General features: G+C 45.2%; 1 protein-coding gene across 2 annotated transcripts; it reads left to right on the top strand.

Annotated features, from left to right (window-relative positions):
• The first annotated feature begins 15,879 nt into the window (after positions 1-15,879).
• Positions 15,880-20,643, top strand: LOC100284878 (metallopeptidase). Of its 2 annotated transcripts, none has more exons than NR_182120.1 (12): positions 15,880-16,048; positions 16,176-16,273; positions 17,011-17,114; positions 17,227-17,311; positions 17,405-17,521; positions 18,278-18,347; positions 18,473-18,578; positions 18,663-18,749; positions 19,352-19,591; positions 19,683-19,808; positions 19,917-20,084; positions 20,189-20,643. NR_182120.1 is itself a non-coding variant. In NM_001157773.2 (12 exons), exons 1-12 carry the CDS (start codon positions 15,958-15,960, stop codon positions 20,372-20,374), a joined length of 1,518 nt encoding a protein of 505 aa, NP_001151245.1. In that variant the 5' UTR covers positions 15,880-15,957; the 3' UTR covers positions 20,375-20,643. The 2 variants fall into 2 exon arrangements, 1 of the variants encoding a protein (NP_001151245.1); NM_001157773.2 differs by having other exon boundaries at positions 18,278-18,387.
• Positions 20,644-21,478: the final 835 nt, after the last annotated feature.

The following is a 21,478-nucleotide window of genomic DNA, read 5'->3' as shown; positions in this document are numbered from 1 at the left end:
GTTCGTAGACAGGAAGTGGTCCGTTTAAGGCATCATCCACATACCTTGCTTCTTTCACCATCATGTGCCCGCTCACGAATTTTCCAAGAATTTCTTCAAGCGTCATCTTGTTGTACCTAGGGTTCTCACGAATAAGATTTTTAAGATGGGGATCAATAACAGAAAATGACCTTAGCATGAGTCGGACGACGTCATGATCCATCCATCTTGTGCTTCCATAGCTTTGAATTTTGTTGACAAGGGTCTTGAGCCTGTTGTACGTTTGAGTTGGCTCCTCTCCCCTTATCATGGCGAATCTCCCCAGCTCACCTTCCACTAGTTCCATCTTGGTAATCATAGTGGTGTCATTACCCTTGTGAGAGATCTTGAGGGTGTCCCATATTTACTTGGCATTGTCCAAGCGCGCTGACTTTGTTATATTCATCCCTGCACAGAGATGCTAGCAAAACAGTGGTGGCTTGGGCATTTTTACGTATTTGCTCATTGATAAATACAGGGTTATCAGTACTATCGAAATGCATTCCATTTTCGACAATTTCCCAAATACTAGGATGGAGGGAAAATAAGTGACTACGCATTTTATGACTCCAAAATGAATAATCCTCTCCATCAAAGTGCAAGGGTTTTCTAAGAGGAATAGATAGAAAATGGGCATTCGAATTGTAAGGGATGCGAGAGTAATCAAAGGAATAGTTTTGATTAACCGTTTTCTTTTTCGACGAAGAGTCTTCGTCATCCCTTGGTGAAGAAGAGGAGGCATCGCGGTTCTTAGTAGATGATCTTCTTTATGTGCCTCTTCTTCTTTCCATCCCTCTTCTTGTGACTCGAGCCAGAGTCAGTGGGCTTGTCATCTCTTGACTTGTTGAGATGGTCTCCTTCTCCTTGTCGTTGATCACCATCCCCTTGTCGTTGATCACCATCTCCTTGCCCTTAGGATACATCTTTTCAGGTGGTTAGTCCCTTAATGAAGAGTATGGCTCTGATACCAATTGAGAGCACCTAGAGGGGGGGTGAATAGGTGATCCTGTAAAATTCAACACTAAATAGCACACACTTGGTTATGAAATGTTAGTAAGATTAAAACCAAGTTGCTATTGCAAGAGTTCTTCACTTGATTGTTCCTTTCGAATGAGTATTGAACTTTGGAACAATAGCACAAGTGATTAAGTGAGAACTTTAGAAGAGAAACCAATCACAAAGAAGAGCGACACCAGAGACACAATGATTTTATCCTGTGGTTCGGCCAAGTAGAACATTTGCCTACTTCCACGTTGTGGCATCACAATGGATGAGGGTTGCACTGAACCCCTTTCAAGTGATCCAATGATCTACTTGAATACCACGGTTTTCTTCCTTATAGTTGTTTCCCATTTGTGAGGAATCTCCACAAGTTGGAGCCTCTCACCCTTACAATGTTGATCACAACAAAAAGCACAAGAGTAAGGGAGGGAAAGAAACACACGCAAGAGCTAGAGTCACAGCAATCCCACGCACACAAGTCAAGAAGAGAGCACACAAGAATAGCGCAATAAGTCTACAGCTCACAAAGTGCTCAATTCTAAGTCACGATGATCCGAATGCGTGTTTGCGGAGTCTAGGCATCTTAGGATATTCAATGGAGGCTTGGTGTTGTGCTCCATGTGCCTAGGGGTCCCTTTTATAGCCCCAAGGCAGTTAGAAGCCGTTGGAACTCCATTTGGTAGGCAATTCTTGACTTCTGCCGGTTGGCGCACCGGACAGTCCGGTGCACCACCAGACATGAATAGTGCCTGATCTCCTTCCTTTCCTAGTGAAGCCGACCATTGAGCCCTCAGTCCACTTGGCACACCGGACAGTCCCGTGCGACCAAGTGACCGTTGGCTTGGCCACGTGTCACCCGCTGATCGCGCAGCCGACCGTTGGTGCGGGCGCTGATGGCTCACCGGACAGTCCGGTGCACACCAGGCAGTCTAGTGATTTTTAGCCGCAGCGCCCTCGGCTTTTTCCCGAGAGCGACAAGTTCATCGCCGGACCAGTCTTGGCACCAGACAGTCCGGTGCACCTCAGGCTGGTGCAAGTTTGGCTGAACTTACCCAAACTCCTCCATTCCAATTTCATTTGATTTGACGAGCATCCTAGCACTTAGAGAAATATGTTAGTACCAAAAACAATTCACTAAGGCCAGAGTCATACCTTGATTCTTTGATTTGCATCTCTCAACTACTTAGCACATATTAATCACAATAACATGTGTTGGACATCTAATCACCAAAACATTTATAGAAATGGTCCAAAAGCACATTTCCCTTTCAACTTTATATCTATTTACTAAATTAACTATAAAATTATACATACATTTTATAGAACTGTATATGAAAAACTGTTACTACACACCCTATATAAAAACCTAGTCCGCCACTGAAGGGAAATGGAATATATGACATATGTATATTGATTTTGGTGTTTGATGACTGACACAACATTGTGACCTAACTAGTTTGCTAATATGTGAATATAGATTCATAAGAATCAAATTGAAGTATTCAATGTAACAAATATCTCAAACCAGAGCTAGGAAGGGCACAATTTGGATAAGATGACTGAGAAATCCAAGTGTTTGGATAAGTTCTAAATGCTCTTAGGAATATATTTGAGCACCTTAGAAGGATTGAAAATTTAGATTTTGGAAAAGGTGCATTTAGAGCCAAGTTTGAGCCAAAACTGGATTCTATGTTGGATGAATAAAAAATGTGAAGAACTATGACTTAGACTAGTTGGACAGACTCTAGATAAGTTTGTCTAAGTCATAGGAATGATCCTAAAGACAACCAAATGGAGACAAAGGTGAAAAGCTCAAATTTGGACTTTGGTGTGCATGTTTGCGGTGCACTGGACCAATCACATAGAGAAGGTGCTCTCCGGGTTTCGGTGGCTTGGTACACCAGACCATTTATATAGAGGACTTATTCATAGGTTATGTGGTTTAGTGCACCAGACTGCTTACATAGAATGTCTGTTTCAAGAAAGCTAATTAAAGCACATGGCGAACCAGACTAGTCTGGTGTGCACCGGACTTGTCGGACTCAATGTCTAGTTCCTGTTCTAACGACTATTCCAATGGCTAGCTGACATGGCGACATAAGTGACAGAGTACAGTTATGCATTGGACCGGTCCGGTGCCACCTGACAAGGTAGGCTTTCCGCTGATTTTGCAGACTGATAGAGGTCTAGTAGTGGTCCACCATTGGAGGAGGTCCGGTGCACCCGAGAAAGATGCAGATTTTAGGGATTCCACCCAATGGCTATTTGGGTGGTTGGGCTGTAAATACACCCTAACTATCCCATTCAAGACACGAGAGATGCGAATCAACTCCTACAAGCTAGAGTAACACCTCATAGAGATTAAAAGCCTCCCAAGTACACATTAGTGAGAATTGTGCAAGAGATAGCCACTCTAGAGTGATTCTTGAAAGTGCCTTGCGTGAGTGCATTAGAGAAGGGTGTGTTGCTACAATCTTGTGCTCTCGTGTTTGGTGTTGCATCATTGTAAAAGCTAGCAAGATGCTCTGAGTCTATGTAGTGCTTTACAGAGACTTTGGTCTCTCACCTCCAAAGATCTTAAAAGGGAAATGTGCCCTTGGGCCATTTCTAGTATATTTTGGTGATTAAGTGTCCAACACATATTGAGTGAGTTATTACATGCCAAATAGAGAATGAAGTGCAAATCAACAAGAAGGTATGTTTCTAGACTTAGTACATTTGTTTTTGTGTACTAATGAAGTTATCTAAGTGCTAGAAACAGGAAAACAAAGGATTGGAAAAGAGTGTCTGTGTGCAGCCAAGACTCAGCTCGGCTTGGCACACCGAACTATCCGGTGGTGCATCGGACAGTGTCCGGTGTGCCAGGCCAGCTCCGGCGAACTGGCCACATTCGGGAAAACTTCGGCAGCGACGGCTATAATTCACCGGACTATCCGGTGAGCCAACGACCGTCAGCGCAACGGTCGGCCGCCAAATCCGCGGGCGACGCGTGGCCCGCTCCAACGGTCGGCAGGGGCACCGGACTGTCCGGTGTGCACCGGACTATGTCCGGTGCGCCAACTGCCACAAACCTGCAACGGTCGGCTGTGCCAGATTAGGAAGGGAATCACACACCGGACATGAACAGTGGCTGTCCGGTGGCGCACCGGACTGTCCGGTGCGCCACCTGACAGAAGGCAAGATTAGCCTTCCAAGAATGCCTCCAACGGCTCCTAGCTGCCTTGGGGCTATAAAAGGGACCCCTAGGCACATGGAGGAGTTACCCAAGCATACTTTGAGCATTCTAAGTCCTCCACACTCCGTCTCCGCACACTTGATTGACTTTGTTAGTGATTTGAGCTCCGTTCTAGTGGTGAACTTGTTGCGCTTCATTTGAGCTCAAGTCTTGGCTTGTATGTGTGTGTATTGCTGCGGATTTGTGTGTGTTGTGTCCCTCCCTTACTCTTGTGCTTTCACTTTGATATTTGTTGTAAGGGCGAGAGACTCCAACTTGTGGAGATTCCTCGCAAACGGGAAAAGAGATAAGCAAAGAAGAACACCGTGGTATTCAAGTTGATCATCGGATCACTTGAAAGGGGTTGAGTGCAACCCTCGTCCATTGGGATGCCACAATATGGAGGTAGGCAAGTATTATACTTGTCGAACCATGGGATAAACTCGCGTGTCTTTTGTGATTGTTTTTCTGTGATACTTGTGTTCGCAAGAGCTCGCTACTTAGCCGTACTAACACTTAACAAAGTTTTGTGGCTATTTAGTGTTGATTTTTACAGGATCACCTATTCACCCCCCCTCTAGGTGCTCTCAATTGGTATCGGAGCTGTTCTCTTCACGTAAGGGACTAATCGCCCGAAGAGATGGATCCTAAGGGAAAGGGGATGGTGGTCAACGATAAGGAGGAGTCCATCTTCAACGAGCCAAGGGACGACAAGCCCACTGACTCTGGCTCGAGTCATAAGAAGAAGGACGGGAAGAAGAAGAGGTGCATCAAGAAGATCGTCTACTACGACAGCGATGAGTCTTCTTCTTCCCCAAGAGACGACGACTACGACGAGAAAAAGAAACCGGTTAACTCAAATTTTTCATTTGATTATTCTCGTATTCCGTATAATTCCAATGCCCATTTGCTTTCTATTCCTCTTGGTAAACCTCCACACTTTGATGGAGAGGACTACGCTTTTTGGAGTCACAAAATGCGTAGTCATCTTTTCTCTCTCCATCCTAGTATTTGGGAGATAGTTGAGAATGGAATGTAATTTGATAGTACGGATAACCCTATATTCATTAACGAACAAATCCATAAGAATGCACAAGCTACCACTGTTTTGTTAGCATCATTGTGCAGGGATGAATACAATAAGTTGAGCGGCTTGGACAACGCCAAGCAAATATGGGACACCCTCAAGATTTCACATGAGGGGAACTATGCCACCATGATCACCAAAATGGAGTTGGTGGAAGGCGAGCTAGGAAGGTTTGCCATGATCAGGGGAGAGGAGCCAACACAAACGTACAACAGGCTCAAGACCCTGGTCAACAAGATCAGGAGCTATGGAAGCACGAGATGGACGGACCACGACGTCGTCTGACTTATGCTTAGGTCTTTTACTGTCATTGACCCTCATCTTGTGAACCTTATCCGTGAAAATCCCAGGTACACAAAGATGACGCCCGAGGAGATACTCGGAAAGTTTGTAAGCGAGCGTATGATGGTCAAGGACGCTAGATATGTTGATGATGCATTGAACAGCCCAATGCCCATCTATGAGCCCCAGCTCGTTGCACTCAAGGCAACAAGCAGCAGCAGAGAGGCGCTACCTAGCAAGGTGGCACAAGTTGAAGCTGCCAGGCTAAATGAAGACGAGATGGCTCTCATCATCAAGCGCTTCAAGACCGCGCTAAAAGGACGCAAGGAGCATCCCAACATGAGCAAAGCAAAGGGAAAGCGCTCCTGTTTTAAGTGCGGTAAGACTGGTCATTTTATAGCAAATTGTCCCGATAATGCTAATGACCAGGAACAAGAAAAGAGCGGGAAGAGGGAGAAGAAGAAGGCCTACAAGAAGGCAAAAGGCGAGGCGCACCTTGGCAAAGAATGGGATTCAGATTGCTCTTCTTCCGACGACGACGAAGGACTCACCGCCTCGGCCTTCAACAAGTCATCTCTCTTCCCCAACGAGCGCCATACTTGCCTCATGGCAAAGGAGAAAAAGGTAAGCGCTCGAGATACCCCTAAGTATACTACTTCAAGTGATGATGACTCTAGTGATGATGAAGTAGATTACTCAAGCTTGTTCAAAGGTTTAGATAGAACTAAAATAGATAAAATCAATGAATTGATTGATGCTTTAAATGAAAAGAATAGACTCTTAGAAAAGCAAGAGGATATTTTGTATGAAGAGCATGATAAGTTTGTTAGTGTACAAAAATCTCTTACTTTAGAGGTTAAAAGGAATGAAGTGCTTTCTTCTGAACTATCTGCGTGTCATGAAACTGTATCTAGCTTAAAGAGTATTAATGATGATTTAAATGCTAAGCTAGAAGTAGTTAATCAATATTAATGATGATTTAAATGCTAAGCTAGAAGTAGTTAATCAATCTAGTTCTTGTGTAGAGCATGTTGTCATTTGTAATAGGTGTAAGGATTTTGATGTTGATGCATGTGTTGAGCACCTTACTTCTATTACAAAGTTAAATGGTGAAGTGGCAAGTCTTAATGCCCAACTTAAAACTTGCAAAAATGACTTTGATAAGTTAAAATTTGCTAGGGATGCCTACACCGTTGGTAGACATCCCTCAATTAAGGATGGGCTTGGCTTTCGAAAGGAAGCCAAGAACTTAACAAGCCAAAGGGCTCCCATTCCCAACAAGGAGAAAGGGAAGGCCCCTATGGCTAGTAGTAATCAAAAGAATCATGCTTTCATGTATAATGATAGAAAATTTGCTAGAAATTCTCATTATAGGAGTTATAATGCTTTTGATTCTCATGCTATGATTGCTTCAAGTTATGACTTTAATGGTAGGCCTAGGAGAAATTTTGTGTCTCATGCTCCTAGGAAAGTGTGTAATAAACCTACCACTGTCTTTCATGCTTGCAACACTATGTTTGTTCTTTCATGTAAAAATGAAAAAGTAGTTGCTAGAAAGTTGGGGTCCAAATGCAAGGGAGACAAGACTTGCATCTGGGTCCCAAAAGTTATTGTAACTAACCTTGTAGGACCCAACAAGAGTTGGGTACCTAAAACCGAAGCCTAATTTGGCTTGCAGGTTTATGCATCCGGGGGCTCAAGCTAGATTATCGATAGTGGATGCACAAACCACATGACGGGGGAGAAGAAGATGTTCACCTCCTACGTCAAGAGCAAAGATTCCCAAGATTCGATCATCTTTGGAGATGGGAACCAAGGCAAGGTTAAAGGACTAGGAAAGATAGCCATTTCATCATAGCATTCCATATCTAATGTGTTTTTAGTTGAATCGCTCGGGTACAATCTATTATCTGTCAGTCAACTATGTAATATGGGATACAATTGTCTATTTACCAATGTAGATGTGTCTGTCTTTAGAAGGAGTAATGGTTCATTAGCTTTTAAGGGTGTACTAGATGGCAAACTCTACTTAGTTGATTTTTCTAAAGAGGAGGCCGATCTAGATGCATGCTTAATTGCTAAGACTAGCATGGGCTGGCTGTGGCATCGCCGTCTAGCACATGTTGGGATGAAGAACCTTCATAAACTTCTAAAGGGAGAACGTGTGTTAGGTCTAACCAATGTATTTTTAAAAAAGATAGACCTTGTGCAGCTTGTCAAGCAGGCAAACAGGTGGGAAGTACTCATCACAACAAGAATGTGATGACCACATCAAGACCTCTGGAGCTACTTCATATGGACCTCTTTGGACCCATCTCCTACATCAGCATCGGAGGGAGTAAGTATGGTCTTGTTATTATTGATGATTTTCCCACTTCACTTGGATATTCTTTTTGCAGGATAAATCAGAAACCCAAGGGATCCTAAAGCGCTTTCTAAGGAGAGCTCAAAACAAATTTGAGCTCAAGGTGAAAAAGATAAGAAGCGATAACGGGTCCGAGTTCAAGAACCTACAAGTGGAGGAGTACCTTGAGGAGGAAGGAATCAAGCACGAGTTCTCCGCTCCCTACACACCACAGCAAAACAGTGTGGTAGAGAGGAAGAACAGGATGCTTATAGACATGGCGAGGACGATGCTTGGAGAATTCAAGACACCCGAGCGGTTTTGGTCGGAAGCTGTGAACACAGCTTGCCACGCCATAAACCGAGTCTACCTTCATTGCCTCCTCAAGAAGACCTCGTATGAACTTCTAACCGGTAACAAACCCAATGTGTCATACTTTCGTGTATTTGGGAGTAAATGTTACATTCTAGTAAAGAAAGGTAGAAATTCCAAATTTGCTCCCAAAGCAGTAGAAGGGTTTTTGATAGGTTATGACTCAAATACAAAGGCGTATAGAGTCTTCAACAAATCATTGGGTTTGGTTGAAGTCTCTAGTGATGTTGTATTTGATGAAACTAATGGCTCTCCAAGAGAGCAAGTTGATCTTGATGATGTAGATGAAGATGATGTTCCAACGGACGCAATTTGCACCATGGCGATTGGAGATGTGCGACCACAGGAACACCAAGTGCAAGATCAACCTTCTTCCTCAACAATGGTGCACCCCCAACTCAAGATGATGAACAGGTTCCTCAAGAGGAGGCGTGTGATCAAGGGGGAGCACAAGAAGATCAAGTTATGGAGGAAGAAGCACCACGGGCCCCTCCAACTCAAGTCCGAGCAACGATTCAAAGGAATCATCCCATCGACCAGATTTTGGGTGATATAAGCAAGGGAGTAACAACTCGCTCACGTCTAGCTAATTTTTGTGAGCATTACTCGTTTGTCTCTTCTATTGAGCCTTTTTGGGTAGAAAAGGCCTTGCTAGATCCGGACTGGGTGTTGGCCATGCACGAAGAGCTCAACAACTTCAAGCGAAATGAAGTTTGGACCCTGGTGCCACGTCCCAAGCAAAACGTTGTGGGAACCAAGTGGGTGTTCCGCAACAAGCAAGACGAGCACGGGGTGGTGACACGAAACAAGGCTCGACTTGTGGCAAAAGGTTATGCCCAAGTCGCAGGTTTGGATTTCGAGGAGACTTTTGCTCCTGTGGCTAGGCTAGAGTCTATTCGCATTCTATTAGCCTATGCCGCTCACCACTCTTTCAGGTTGTTCCAAATGGATGTGAAGAGCACTTTCCTCAACGGGCCAATCAAGGAGGAGGTGTATGTGGAGCAACCCCATGGCTTTGAGGATGAACGGTACCCCGACCATGTGTGTAAGCTCTCTAAGGCGCTCTATGGACTTAAGCAAGCCCCAAGAGCATGGTATGAATGCCTTAGAGATTTTCTAATTGCTAATGCTTTCAAGGTTGGGAAAGCCGATCCAACTCTTTTCACTAAGACTTGTGACGGTGACTTATTTGTGTGCCAAATTTATGTCGATGACATAATATTTGGTTCTACTAACCAAAAGTCTTGTGAGGAGTTTAGCAGGGTGATGACGCAGAAATTCGAGATGTCGATGACGGGCGAGTTGAACTACTTCCTTGGGTTCCAAGTGAAGCAACTCAAGGACGACACCTTCATCTCGCAAATGAAGTACATGCAAGACTTGCTCAAGCGGTTCGGGATGAAGGACGCCAAGCCTGCAAAGACACCAATGGGAATCGACAGACATGTCGACCTCAACAAAGGAGGTAAGTCCATTGATCAAAAGGCATACCGGTCTATGATAGAGTCATTGCTTTATTTATGTGCTAGTAGACCGGATATTATGCTTAGCGTATGCATGTCTGCTAGATATCAATCCGACCCAAGGGAATGTCACCTTGTGGCCGTTAAGCGGATTCTTAGATATTTAGTTGCTACGCCTTGCTTCGGGATCTGGTATCCAAAGGGGTCTACCTTTGACTTGATTGGATATTCGGACTCCGATTATGCCGAGTGCAAGGTTGATAGGAAGAGTACATCAGGGACGTGCCAATTCCTAGGAAGGTCCCTGGTGTCTTAGAGCTCAAAGAAACAAACTTCCGTTGCCCTATCCACCGCTGAGGCCGAGTATGTTGCCGCAGGACAGTGTTGCCGCAACTACTTTGGATGAGGCAAACCCTCCGGGACGTTGGCTACAATCTAAGCAAAATCCCACTCCTATGTGACAATGAGAGTGCAATCCGCATGGCGGATAATCCTATTGAACACAGCCGCACTAAGCACATAGACATCCGGCATCACTTCCTGAGAGACCACCAGCAAAAGGGGATATCGAGGTGTACCATATTAACACCGAAAACCAGCTAGCCGATATCTTCACCAAGCCTTTAGATGCGAAAAGGTTTTGCAGGTTGCGTAGTGAGCTAAATGTCTTAGATTCGCGTAACTTGGATTGATCTATAGCATACATGTGTTTTATGCCTTTGATCATGTAATTTATGCATTTCAATCTATGTTTGTGGTGCTCAAGTTGTACACATGATCCCTGGACCTCACAAGTCCATTTGCAAGTGATGCACTTATTTAGGGGGAGGCATGCTACAACTTGACCCTTTGAGACTAACCTTGTGTTTGAGTTTACTTGTTTTAGTCTCAAAGTGAATTAAAAGGGAAAGGTGAACTTAGACCATGCAAAGACTTCCACTGCACTCCGGTATTCACTCCAAGTTCATATCTATGCTCTTATTGCCTTTTTGCTCGTACTTGACAATTTTGGTGAGGCAATGGGGTTAAAGGGCCAAGAATGATCCCGTTTTGGTGCTTAATGCCAAAGGGGAGAAATTAAGGCCAAAGCAAATGGATCAGCTACCACTTTAGTATTTTGAAAAATAGTAGAGTTAGAACTTTTGATTTGTCAAAATACTCTTATTTGCAAAATTTGGTCTCTTGTGGGGAGAATCTATGATTATGGGAAAAGGGGGAGTTTTTGGCTCTTGATCAATTTTTCTCTTGGAATACCTCTCTTTATGCCTAAACAAGTGTGTTGACTTAGAGATAGGAAAATGAGTTTGATTTCAAAAACAAACCAAGTGGTGGCAAAGAATGATCCAAATAAGCCAAATTTGAATCAAAAACAATTTTTGTTCTCAATTGCATTGATGTTGCACTTCTATTGGTTGCTTTTTGATGTGTTGGCATAAATCACCAAAAACGGGGAGATTGAAAGGGAAATGTGCCCTTGGGCCATTTCTAGTATATTTTGGTGATTAAGTGTCCAACACATATTGAGTGAGTTATTACATGCCAAATAGAGAATGAAGTGCAAATCAACAAGAAGGTATGTTTCTAGACTTAATACATTTGTTTTTGTGTACTAATGAAGTTATCTAAGTGCTAGAAACAGGAAAAGAAAGGATTGGAAAAGAGTGTCTGTGTGCAGCCAAGACTCAGCTCGGCTTGGCACACCGGACTGTCCGGTGGTGCACCGGACAGTATCTGGTGCGCCAGGCCAGCTCCGGCGAACTGGCCACTCTCGGGAAAACTTCGGCGACATACGACTATAATTCACCGGATTGTCCGGTGGTGCACCGGACTGTCCGATGGTGCACCGGACTGTCCGGTGAGCCAACGGCCGTCAGCGCAACGGTCGGCCACCAAATCCGCGAGCGACGCGTGGCCCGCTCCAACGGTCGGCAGGGGGCACCGGACTGTCCGGTGTGCATGGGACAGTGTACGGTGCGCCAACTGCCACAAATCTGCAACGGTCGGCTGCGCCAGATTAGGAAGGGAATCACGCACCGGACATGAACAGTGGTTGTCCGGTGGCGCACCGCTCTGTTCGGTGCGCCACCCGACAGAAGGCAAGATTAGCCTTCCAAGAATGCCTCCAACGGTTCCTAGCTGCCTTGGGGCTATAAAAGGGACCCCTAGGCGCATGGAGGATTTAGCCAAGCATATTTTGTGCATTCTAAGTCCTCCACACTCCGTCTCCGCGCACTTGATTGACTTAGTTAGTGATTTGAGCTCCGTTCTAGTGGTGAACTTGTTGCGCTTCATTTGAGCTCAAGTCTTGGCTTGTGTGTGTGTGTATTGCTGCGGATTTGTGTGTGTTGCTTCCCTCCCTTACTCTTGTGCTTTTACTTTGATATTTGTTGTAAGGGCGAGAGACTCCAACTTGTGGAGATTCCTCGCAAACGGGAAAAGAGATAAGCAAAGAAGAACACCGTGGTATTCAAGTTGATCATCGGATCACTTGACAGGGGTTGAGTGCAACCCTCGTCCATTGGGACGCCACAACGTGGAGGTAGGCAAGTGTTATACTTGCCGAACCACGGGATAAACTCGCGTGTCTTTTGTGTTTGTTTTTCTGTGATACTTGTGTTCGCAAGAGCTCGCTACTTAGCCGTACTAACACTTAACAAAGTTTTGTGGCTATTTAGTGTTGATTTTTACAGGATCACCTATTCACCCCCCTCTAGGTGCTCTCAGATCTAGAGGGCTCAAGCTTGATATTTGGAATCACATAAGAGGGTTGAAAGAAGCCCCATCCTTTGGGACACCTTATCAAAGACATAGGTTCGTTTGGAACCGAACTCAGGTAAATCAAATGGGCGTCTCTCTTTGTGTGCGTTTGGTTTTGTTTGCGATTTGTTATTCCCTCTCCCTCTCTAAGTTCTTTTGCATCGATTTGGATTAAAATAATAAGTGTTGCTCCTAAACTTAATTCCACAATCATTTGAGCAACACTTGGTAAGAAGAACTTCTCTCCCTACTTAGATTCTATTGTCTCTTGTTCTAATAACTAATTGGGATCAAAGTTTTTGTGAGCTAATGATGTGAAAAAATGAAATTTGTTCGGTTGAAATAACTCTTAACTGTTGATTGTATAAGAGCATGGAATTTTATAACATGGATGACAGAAATCTAAAAAAATATAGGGAAAGAGTTGATTTTGAATTGAACCAGAGAAATATGTAGATTTTCAGGAATCTATTCGCTTGGTTGAAATTCTAGATTTTTGACAGAAAATCTAGTACAGAAAAATAAACCAAACATACTCTAAGCCTGTCACCTCTTAGGGTCAACGCTAGGCTATATATAGTCACAACTGAGATTTTAACAATGAGAGACTTAGGGGGTGTTTGGTTACACCCCGCTAAAATTTAGCCCCTGTCCCATCGAATGTTTGAACCTCCGTTCCGGGTATTAAATGTAGTCGGATTATAAAACTAATTTGTCAGCCGAAGATTAAAAGACGAGACGAATCTAGTCCAGTTGGTTGGGTCTATATTTCATACTCCTATTTAAAAGTCAAACGCTTGATGTGACCCGGGCTAAACATTAGTAGGAGCAACCAAACACCCCCTTAGAGACAAAAAAGATGTACTCCCTCCGTCCCAAAATACAAGTCATTCCAAGATTTTTGGAGAGTCAAAGTTTTTAAAGTTTGACCAAAGGTATATCGAGAATCATAAAGATTTATGGCACCGAATAGATATAGTATGGAAATATAATTAATGGAGAATCTAATGATATATATTTGATATCGTAAATGTTATTACTTTATTGTATAAATTTAGTCAAACTTAAAAACACTTTGACACTTCAAGAATCTTAGAATGACTTATATTTTAGGATAGATGGGGTATGTATCAGCGTAGCTCAAATGAATTGGTTAGATTTCTTACGATGAAACTATCCGTATAGATTCATGTTGTCGATTTCCTATGGTAGATTAGAGCACATTAATTATAACAAACGAGATGGATCAAATCGAGTTGGGACTGCGTGCGTGGGATGCACCATGAACGCTGTCCTCCATGCCCAGTGCCATTCCTACGTGGAATCATCTTACCCTTTTGATTGCTTGACAGCTCGAGCAGTCCAGATCCTTACGCTAGCTGAAAATATATTATATAGGCAACATACTCCAGAATCATATCTCTCTCGTCACATTCTCTAACCGGATTCTATTGTAGCGGTGTCGTGCGTACGTGCGCACACAACATTATTAGCAGGACCAGGGTAGTGACCGGACGAATGGGCGATCAGCAGACTGCAGTCTGCAGGCAGGTAAACTAATCACGAAGTTGAATGTCGGTGGTACTCCTAGTTCTACACTAGAGTGCGCTTGGTTGGACAAATAAGAGTGGATTAGCTAATAATGATGTAAAGGCTCCGTGTTACGAGCTTTCGATCCTGGGTTCGATTTTGATTCATATATAGGGATTTCCTACCATTCAGGGCTAGTTTGAGAGTGTTGGATAGGCTAAAATCATCTTCTTACTCAAAATTTAATAAGGAGAGGATTTTTAGCCCCTCCAATCCCCTCCGATTTTGTGACTCTTAAACTAGCCCTCAGTGGATCGGAGAGCATCTCCCCTCCCTCATGTGACAGTAAAAAAAAAGAGAGAGCGGATTAGCATATAGTCATCCATAGATTTAAGGATATAGACACCTTTGTTATCTGTTTAATTAAATGGATGGAATGCACTAGTTTTTAATGGATGGGAGTAGATAGAACGAGAATATTTCACTAACTGTATTTATATTATTTAAAAATAAAGTATATATATATTTATTAAGCAATTATACATTTTATCATGATAATCTATAATTACAAATAAATAGTTGGCATTATAATCATCTTAATTAGCAAAACATATGCAAGTTAATACATCACAATCTATCTTAATTAATATTCATAAAACGATTAAGCAATAATATATATAACATATACTGGTAATGTTTAATTATTTTACTAATAACAAATATTAGAAAAAAATATAGACGAGCTCACAGAGGTATCCAACATCTAACACCTAAGATTATATTCCCCGTATACGAGCATATTTATATCCAGGAACCAAGCACCGCTTATTCGTGTCGTCGATCAAGAATCAAAGACAGAGAGACGTGCCGTCGTTAGTGCCAGTCCGATCAGGTGCCCATGGCATATAGCAAGAGCGCCTAATCGATGCAAAACAATGACGTGTCCACCCACACCACGGACCCGGGGCTCATGCGTCTTCCTTCGCACCGCACCCTCGCGAGCCGCGACACAGATGACAGGATGCCACCGAGATCGTGCGGGGTCACGGACCGTGAGCTCTTTGGCCGCTGGGAGGTGGAAGCAGTAGACGGCAGAGCGCAGCGCAGGTCAGCAGTGGGCAGTGGCGGAATCCAACTCCAACACGTCCGTCCATGACACCATGCCCGTCGCACGTCAGTGTCAGTTGCGCACCAGCCACGGCGGGCTAGTGTGGTGTGGCTCCTGCCTCGCGCCGCCCTATCGGCCCCGCGAGTCATCTCGGACCCACACGTCAGGGACAGTCCACTCGTTGCGTTGCGTGGGCTAGTTGGTGGCTCGCTGGATTCCAGATTCCTCGTCGGCCAGCAGAGCCGGGAGTTTGCTGGTGTTTTTTAACCACCAGATTCTCTGCGCCACTCATTTTCATCTGCCCCGATGAGCCTTTCGCACTTGTGGACTTGTCTGCTTCTTCCTTTTCCCCGTGAGTGCGCGTGCTGCATGCATGCACCTGACTGCCTGCCCGCCCCTTGGTGTCCGTAACCAAAGGGGGCCGAGGGGGCGACGTGACGTGACCAAGGGACTGGGTTGCATTTGCATTGGTTGCCAAATGGAACGCCAACATCATCAGCAGCACAGGTCGCCAAAATCAAACCACCTCTGCGGCTGTGAATGAACACACAAACCAAGTTACCAAACTTTACATAAAAAAATAGTTAGCACGATTATGTTGTACTGTAACCAGACCCAGTGCACCGCGATCGACTGATGCGACCAGAGGAGCCGAAGCTTTGGGCGCGACTATAAAAGCATAAGCCAGCTCGCGCCTCCTCCACAACCCCTGTGGGAGGAGCCAGAGCCAGAGCCAGCCAGCCAGACACACAACCTCGGTCGGCGCGGCGGCTCAACCCAATGGCTCCTTCCTCCCTCCGCCCGCCGCGCCACCACCCGTCTCCCCTCGTCGTCCTCGCCATCGCCGTCCTCCTCGTCTTGCGCACCGCCGGTGGGTGCTTCGCTCTGTCGCCCCTGCAATCCCTTCGTTACCTTCTGCGATTTTTATTATCTGGAGCCGCCTTTCTCACCGGTGGTTTTTTTTGTGTGTGTATGTGTGTGTGACAAAAACTGATTAGATGGGCTGCCGGAGGCGGGAGGAGGAGGAGGAGGCGGCGGTCTGTACCGGGAGATTCTCAGGGACGAGACCGTGCAGAGGCTCAAGGAGCTGGGCAAGGTCAGGCAGGCCCTCCAACCCGTCCACTCGTTCGTTCCTGCCTAGCTCCTGGAATATTCGCCCTCTCGCGATCCGCTTTTCCGGCTCGGGATGCGGAATCCTGCGAGGTTGTTTTGGGCCGTTCGTTTACTTGGCAAAACCGGATAAGATGCAGACGCAGTTGCAGTTCAGTCGAGTTCTGTTTAGCGGCGCTGCGTGTTCTCAGTCTCACACGCGCGACTTAGTAGTAGAGTATTGAAGATCTCCGCGCGCGGTCAAAACACTCGAGATATCAGCTCGGGGAGCTCTGCTCCAGATTGCACCTCCCTTGGCTTCTTTTCTACTCGAATTGGTATCTTCAGTAAATCCTAAGACTCTGCACCGAAGCTGCTGATGTTTTTTTTTTGCTTTTCCCCCCTCGGGATAAACTGAGTATTTCATCTTGTAACGAATTATGTCCCATCAATCGTCCATCTTTTTACTGGGTACTGATTCTGTATCATACCCGTGCCTTGATCTCTGGTACAGAAAAAAAAGGACAACCTTCGATCGCTTGACTTAATGTACAGCAGTCTAGACAGTCTAAACAGCCGGCTTTTATCCTTACTATATAGATAGAGGTTGCTAAATGTTCGTGTTGCTTTCCTGAATTCTCAGTTACCCGGTGCGATCGATTTCTGGTTCCTAGCTGTCCTTTGGTTAGGCTTTAACATTTCAGCTTGTGTATCTCTTTTGACACGTCGTCTGATTCGAATCAGATATCTGATGGGGATGGCTACCTTGAAAGGACGTTTCTGAGTCCGGCCTCTATCAGAGCCACTGGTGTCATCGTCAGCTGGATGAAAGACGCTGGGCTTACGACGTACGTGTCTTCGCTTGCTTGCAGTCGTTTTCTCACGTACGCTCCGATCTTTGGCTAACTTACCCCCCCCCCCCCCCCCCCCCCCCCCCCCCCGTCTCTGCTCAACGTGAAGGTGGGTCGATCAGATGGGGAATATTCATGGTCGATATGAGCCGGCAAATTCTACCAGAGATGCCTTGTTGATTGGATCTCATATGGTGAGTCTATCTTCCTCTATCCGGTTATTTCAGTGTTTTGATGGCGATCCAATATTGCGACAACTGATACGATTTTCCTTGTTCAAAAAACAGGACACTGTCGTTGATGCTGGGATGTACGATGGAGCCTTGGGTATTATTTCAGCAATCTCAGCACTGAAGGTTTTGAAAGTTACGGGGAAACTCCAGAGGTTAACGAGACCAGTGGAGGTTAGAGAATTCTCTACTGCTTCCAGTATACTAAAGATGTTACTATAGTATCATATGTTAAATGTGTTTCTTTGCTCCACCGCAACTTGTGAATGGCCTTATACTATTCTCGCTCTCTACAAGTGGCGTTATGAGCCACATACGTCTTGTAGACCCGCACTTGTCTGCATTGATCTTGTTTGTGTCCATCTACTCTTTTATTTGTTTGATTGGAATATTTCACATTGTTTTATTGCCAGTAGCAGGCATAGAGTTATTATATTTTACTCAGTTTTAATTATATATTGTACTTTTGATGCTGATTGGATAGCTAAGCTGCAAGGTACCTAGTAGGTTCTTTATTACTATCATAATATAATCAGGAAAGACTATAGAAACCTGGAGGAATCTAGTTTTATAATGCCCCTTTAATCAGTTCGACGTACCTCCTACAGATCTTGAAAAGATTCTGTGCACGGTTCATCTTTTGTTATTCTGGCAATCCTGATAATCAAAATGCACAAGTTGTCAGGTTGTGTCATGCATTTCAGTAAACAAATGTCTAGATATCATCTATAGATCAAGGTCGGCATGTTTTGGTGTGAACCAAATCATGGTTTATTCTTCACTGTATGGCTTCAACGCTCTAATCCAAAGTGGCTTGAAGATTATTTTTTTTATCAAATTATGAATCAGCATTAGTTAGATTGCATTATCGTCACCTGGAAAAATCATCATGGCGGAGCCTAGCACTCATTTTTCCTTTTTGAAGCTTAGGTCATTGCATTCAGCGATGAGGAGGGCATCAGATTCCAGACAACTTTTCTGGGAAGCGCTGCTGTAGCTGGTACACTACCTGAATCAATTTTACAAGTATCAGATAAGAGGTGTTGTCTTTTTCGCGTGAACCAACCGAACTATTTTACAGAACTGTCTCTGATGCAGTTCATTTGTTGTATTGAGTTTCATCAGTGGCACTACACTACAAGATGTTCTGAAAATGAATTCTTTTGAGGCTACCTCTACTGCTATTAGTCAAGCCAGGTACAACCCGGAGTCTGTGGGGAGTTATGTTGAGGTATGAAGCCTTCGTATGCCTTTTTTCATGTAGTTGCCTGGTAATACAGAATACATCACATATATATATTTTTAAAAACTGTAGGTACACATGGAGCAAGGCCCTGTCCTGGAAGCCCTTCATTATCCACTTGGTGTTGTAAAAGGAATTGCAGGACAGACACGATTGAAGGTGCATCGGAGTTCTCTGCTATTCTTGTGAAATCTATTCAAGAACTACATTTACAAAACTAAAATATGGTCTAGCTGCATGGCTTCCTACCGTAAGGTCATTCTTTCCTTATAAAACAATCAATATCAGAGCCTACTATATGTGTCTGAGAAAAAAGAAGTACCGGTTATATTAGATAACCATAAGGTGACAGTATAGCAGTCAACAGGTAAGCAATCAAATAATTCTAGATAGGAGTGTTCTCTTAGCAAAGGGTATGAGTGGTCAATATTAAGTTAACCAAGTATGTGCATGTAATGGATAAACAATCAATCAGAGAAACACCTGGGGTATTAGTCAACATCCATCTCATTCAATAATTGGCACACCTATGTCATGTGTCATCTTTGATGCAAGAACAAGTCTTAGTTAATTAATGTTCAGGAAGACAGGCATTGCTGTCACCAAGATTGTTCAGTTTAACATTGACATTTAAATACTCAAGCTGCCCACGACAACTGTCATTAATAATTCTGGGTTGCTTCCAAGTCCCTTTGTATACCAAGCTTTCGAGTGAGAAGGAAAGTAGTTACAGCGCTTAGTCTTTGTTTTTGTTTGCCTAGGTAATAGTAGATGGTTCGCAAGGGCATGCTGGCACAGTTCCAATGAAATTGCGCCGTGATCCGATGGTTGCAGCTGCAGAGCTCGTTGTGACTCTGGAACGCCTCTGTAAAGAGCCCAACAGTTTGCTGACCTACGACGAGGAGTGCAGCTGCTTCACTGAGGAGTCCCTGGCCGGCCTGGTGTGCACCGTCGGCGAGCTGAACACGTGGCCAAGCGCGAGCAACGTGATTCCGGGCCAGGTAAGCTTGCCAAGCACTACTCTTCTTGGCCCTGCTGATGAACTGGTGGCTCAGATCAGTCAGCTGAACCTTGGAGCTGTGCCCACGACAGGTAAACTTCACGGTGGACATCCGCGCGATGGACGACCAAGTGAGGGAGACGATCGTGACGAGCTTCTCGAGGCTTGTTCTCCAGAAATGCGATGACAGACTGGTCGATTGCAAGGTCGAGCATAAGGTGAGGAGGAGCACCGAATCAGCACTCTTGGTGTCATGGCTCATGATATCTGCCGGTGTAGAGTTTGTGCTGCCGAACTGAGTCTGACCTTGATGTCGCTTGCACCAGCACTCGGCGGCAGCGACGCACTGCGACCCGGAGTTAACGTCTCAGCTGAAGCGCGCGGCGCGGTCGACCGTGTCGGCAATGCCGGGGCGCACCGTGGCGGCCGGCGAGACGCCCGTGCTGATGAGCGGCGCAGGGCACGACGCGATGGCGATGGCCAGGCTCACCAAGGTAAGAAGACGAAGCATGCGTGCGAACGAATGTGAGGTTGGCGGTGACTAGTGTGCTGAATAGTGAAGCTCAGCTCGCTCACGCTCCGGATTGTGTGGTCGCAGATCGGGATGCTGTTCGTGCGGTGCCGCGGCGGCATCAGCCACTCGCCGGAGGAGTCGGTGATGGACAACGACGTGTGGGCCGCGGGGCTCGCGCTGTTCAACTTCATCGACCAGAACGCGGTGTCAGAAGAACTGGATGCCGGGCAGAACGTGGTGGCTGTGGCGCTGGCGGTGGCAGAGTCGTGATGGTTCGGTGGCGATTCTTTTCAGTGGGAGTAGGCCTGTAGCCTGCAACTGTACATAAGACTTGTTATTACATTGCATTAAACAGGAATAAAAAAAACGCTTCTCTTCGTTGAGATGTGCGCGGGTTTCGTGGATGTGTGCGTTAGAGTTGATCCTGGCTACCAATGGCTGTGTTGGGTTGGAGATCGAGGAGTATTAAATTATTTTCTATTTAATTTTGACTAAGAAGAGTTTTAATCGATGGCGAAAAAGAAAAAGCAAAAGATCCATGGGCCGGGACATCTTCTTCCTCCCACGTCTCTGCTTACATCGTCCATGGCGTAAATCGAACTGGCACGCGTGAGAAGGATGTTGGGCCGTCGTCTACAGTACGCGGTGTGGCCAAGGGAGTTCTCGCGCCCTCCCACGTCGCGTCTTCGGGTCCATGTCGTGCCCGTTTGTCATGGGAGGGATGTTGTTCGGGGGTGGCGTCGCTCTTCCCAGTCCAAGCCCAAGAGTCGCGACATCAGCTCTCTGCCACGATTCCCTGTTCTCCAGCGATCTCCAAAACCAGGTTAGGTTTCCCCCGGATTTTGTTGGCTCTCATTCTTTCCCTCATTGTGCCGCCTTCCTCTCGCGTCTCTGGTCGCTCCCTGTCTCCTCTCGATCTGGTTTCCATGGCGGGTGGTGCGTAAACTCCTTGCGTCTCCCGGTGATTGAGGAAGAGTGGCCACAATTGGGGTCAGGTGGTGTCCGAAGTTCTACAATGTCTGACGGGATGGATCCGAAGAACAAGAACATTCAAAATCCCCAATGGGATCGTTGGGGACAAAAAGGAAATGCCCAGGGTTCTCAATCCTAGAACAGAAACCGCAATCTTAGCTAGAGATTGAAGCCGCAGCTTGGGAAATCTGATCAACATGAAGGATTAATGTCTTCTTCCTCGGGAGATGGAATACAATCAGGTAATCCCATCATATCTCCATCTACTTTGAAAAAAGAGAATGAGCCTGTTCGTCTCGCTTTCTGCCAGAAGTGTGGGGTTGAAGGTCATCATGCTAGAAACTGTTTTAATGCTCTGTGGTGTGATATCTGTCGTAAAGATACCCATGTTACGTCTCGGTG

Source organism: Zea mays, chromosome 9, assembly GCF_902167145.1.
Source record: "Zea mays cultivar B73 chromosome 9, Zm-B73-REFERENCE-NAM-5.0, whole genome shotgun sequence".
NCBI lineage: Eukaryota > Viridiplantae > Streptophyta > Magnoliopsida > Poales > Poaceae > Zea > Zea mays.
Note: the sequence above shows the minus strand (reverse complement) of the source record. Positions and strands in the feature narration are given on the sequence as shown.

What these genes read in the sequence shown, in the direction of transcription:
- LOC100284878 (NM_001157773.2), top strand. Translation starts at nt 15,958, where the DNA reads ATGGCTCCTTCCTCCCTCCGCCCGCCGCGCCACCACCCGTCTCCCCTC. An exon ending in GGCTCAAGGAGCTGGGCAAG is followed by an intron (nt 16,274 to 17,010) that starts GTCAGGCAGGCC and finishes GATTCGAATCAG; the next exon opens with ATATCTGATGGGGATGGCTA. An exon ending in TTACAAGTATCAGATAAGAG is followed by an intron (nt 18,388 to 18,472) that starts GTGTTGTCTTTT and finishes GAGTTTCATCAG; the next exon opens with TGGCACTACACTACAAGATG.